We start from the raw sequence: 2,832 nt of genomic DNA on the forward strand, positions 1-2,832 counted from the left end.
TATATATATATATATATATATATATATTTATATATATATACATACATACTTACATACACGCGTATATATATATATATACATACATATATATGTAGAAGTATGTATGTGTGTGCGTGTGTGTGTGTGTGTATGTGTATATGTATATATGTATATTTGTATAAATGTATGTACGTATACATATGTATAAACATATATTGGAAAATGTCTAGCAATAGTGTGCGAAAGAAAAAAAAAAGAACTGAAAAAAAAAAATATGCAGGATTTTGGAAAAGTGCATCTTACTGCATTTTCTTGGAATTTCCAACTGCAACATATTCCTGCACATCAAGCTCCATGATCGAATAGCGAATGTTGAAGCGTTCCTCTCTTTACTATAAGGTGTACAAGCGTCTCTCATCCAGTGGGTGCAAGACTCGTGTAGAAGCAGCAGCAGCAGAAACAGCAGCAGCAGCAGCAGCAGTAGCAACAACAACAGTAGCAGTAGCGGTAGCAGCAGAACCAAACATACATGCAAACAAACATACAAACAACAAATTGCAACAATAGCAACAACAAAAACAACAACAACGACTGCTACCAGCGCAACAGCAATATTAATAACAATAAAGAGGACGACGACGACGATAATAACATCAGCAACATTGCCATCTGCTGTATTGTTAATTATTATTATTATTATTATTATTATTATTATTATTATTATTATTATTATTATTATTATTATTATTATTACTGGCCTTGTAATATTCCGAGTTCAAATCCTGCCGGAGTCAACTTTGCTTTTCATCGATTACGAGGTTTGTTAAAATGATATACCAGTTAAATCCTGGGACTAACGATGTCACCTAACCCCCACCACCAACGTCTTCCCACCTCAAAAATGCTGGCCTTGTGCTTAGATCAAATAATAATAATAATAATAATAATAATAATTATTATTATTTTTATCACTATCAGTATCATCATCATCATTATCATTATTATTACCGTTTAGCAGCAGTAGTAGTAGTAGCGGTAGTAGTAGTAGTAGTAGTAGTAGTGGTGGTGGTGGTGGTGGTGGTGGTGGTAGTAGCAGTAGCAGTAGTAGTAGTAGTGGTAGTGGTAGTAGTAGTAGTAATAGTAGTAGTAGTAGTAGTAGTAGTAGTAGTAGTAGTGGTAGTAGTAGTAGTAGTAGTTGTAATTTAAGACATGTTGGAATTTATAAAGAAGTATGTACGACAGTGGCAGTAAGACCAAGAAAAAAAAAAGAAGAAAAAAAATTAACTGCACGACCAATGATGGCGGCTTGTTTAGTTAGATTAAGAAAAAGTCTGAGTTTGTAGCTAGAGTAATAATAGAAGGAACTGTAAAACAGTAGCAACTACAATAATAACCTTTTCAGGTCCGTCTACAATAACAGTGGCAACAACAATAACAGCAATGAGAGATGTAATAGTAACAAAACTTTATATTGGAAAAAAAAAAAAGAAAAAGAAAAAATGAAGCGCAAACGAACACATCGCTGACAGTGGCTAAGAAAGAAATAGCGGTACTAATAGTTTTGAGAATAACAATTACAATAGAAACAACTGCGGTTTGCAGTAGCAAACACAACAACAATAATCGCAACAACTATACTGTTACAAAGATAACGATAAGAAAAAACAAAACAAAACTATATTAGCAACGAATGCGAACAACAACTGCAGTTATGCATTAGCAAAACAGGTATGATAGTGACAGTACGTTAGCAACAACGACTATGATGACGGCTATTGCATTATCAACACATCTACAATAGTAACAACAATAACTACAACGGCTACATTAGCGATCACGACGATCACAACAACACTAGCAACAACCGTAGTGAGACTAGTAGCGATGATAAAAACGCAACAACGGTAACGACCACAGCTACGTAAGAAAATAATAAACATTGGCAACGGCAACGACAGATAAGGACAGAATAGAAAATACAGCGACAACATCAACAACGGCACAAACAACCAACACAACTATCACCAACGATAAACCGACGGCACAGCTAAAACTTGTTATTCTTTAGCCCTAGGTCAGCCCTGGTCGAACATGCCTATGATCAACGGCATTTCAGCAATGACCGTTTTATTTATTTATTTTTTCTTATATGGAGGGAAATTAAGATATATTAGGATGCCCTTCTCTATGATGGTAGAGTGCGATGTGATTTGAAGGAAATTTGGTTGCTAATTCTAGAAATAACAACCAAACCCGCCTCAAATCTCACCCTTCTGTCTTAAAGATGTGAAAGTGACATATTTCAAAATGTATTATACACACACACACATATGTGTGTGTGTGTGCGCGCGCGCAAGTATGTATGTTTATACAGACTTACTCCGAGTTGAAGCCAAGATAATAAACGAGGAGATATGTCATTAATTGCCTAATGCAATAAAAAAGGCTTCGATTCAAAATGATCACAATAAACGGCCTCCAAATACAGACACACATACACTCACATACATACATACATATATACATACATACATATATGTGTGTGTTTGGTGAAAGAGAGAGAGAGAGAGAGAGAGAGAGAGAGAGTGTGTGTGTGTGTGTGAGAGAGAGAAAGAGAGGATGAGAGAGAGAGAGAGGAGAAAATACGTGATTGCCGCGGCTGGAGTGTCTTTGATCATAAGTAAATATGATCCGGGATGATTTGATGTGGAAGTGTGGGTGTGTTTGAAATAACACCAACAACGATAGCAATAACAATTACAATTGCAGCCGTTGCAATACAACAACAACAACAACAACAACACACACACACACACACACACACACACACACACACACACACACACACACACA

The 2,832-nt window shown here is 35.8% G+C and overlaps 1 protein-coding gene across 4 annotated transcripts in view; it reads right to left on the reverse strand.

The window, feature by feature from the left end:
* Positions 1-455, reverse strand: part of LOC106882292 (uncharacterized) — a 344,998-nt gene extending 344,543 nt beyond the window's left edge. The window contains exon 1 of one of the 4 annotated variants that reach the window (XM_052971216.1): positions 283-455. In XM_052971216.1, the coding sequence (XP_052827176.1) occupies positions 283-335 (53 nt within the window). In that variant the 5' untranslated portion in view covers positions 336-455. The remainder of the gene's footprint in view (positions 1-282) is intronic. The other 3 variants (XM_052971219.1, XM_052971217.1, XM_052971218.1) reach the window with 3 other exon arrangements.
* Positions 456-2,832: the final 2,377 nt, after the last annotated feature.

Source organism: Octopus bimaculoides, chromosome 10, assembly GCF_001194135.2.
Source record: "Octopus bimaculoides isolate UCB-OBI-ISO-001 chromosome 10, ASM119413v2, whole genome shotgun sequence".
Lineage (NCBI taxonomy): Eukaryota > Metazoa > Mollusca > Cephalopoda > Octopoda > Octopodidae > Octopus > Octopus bimaculoides.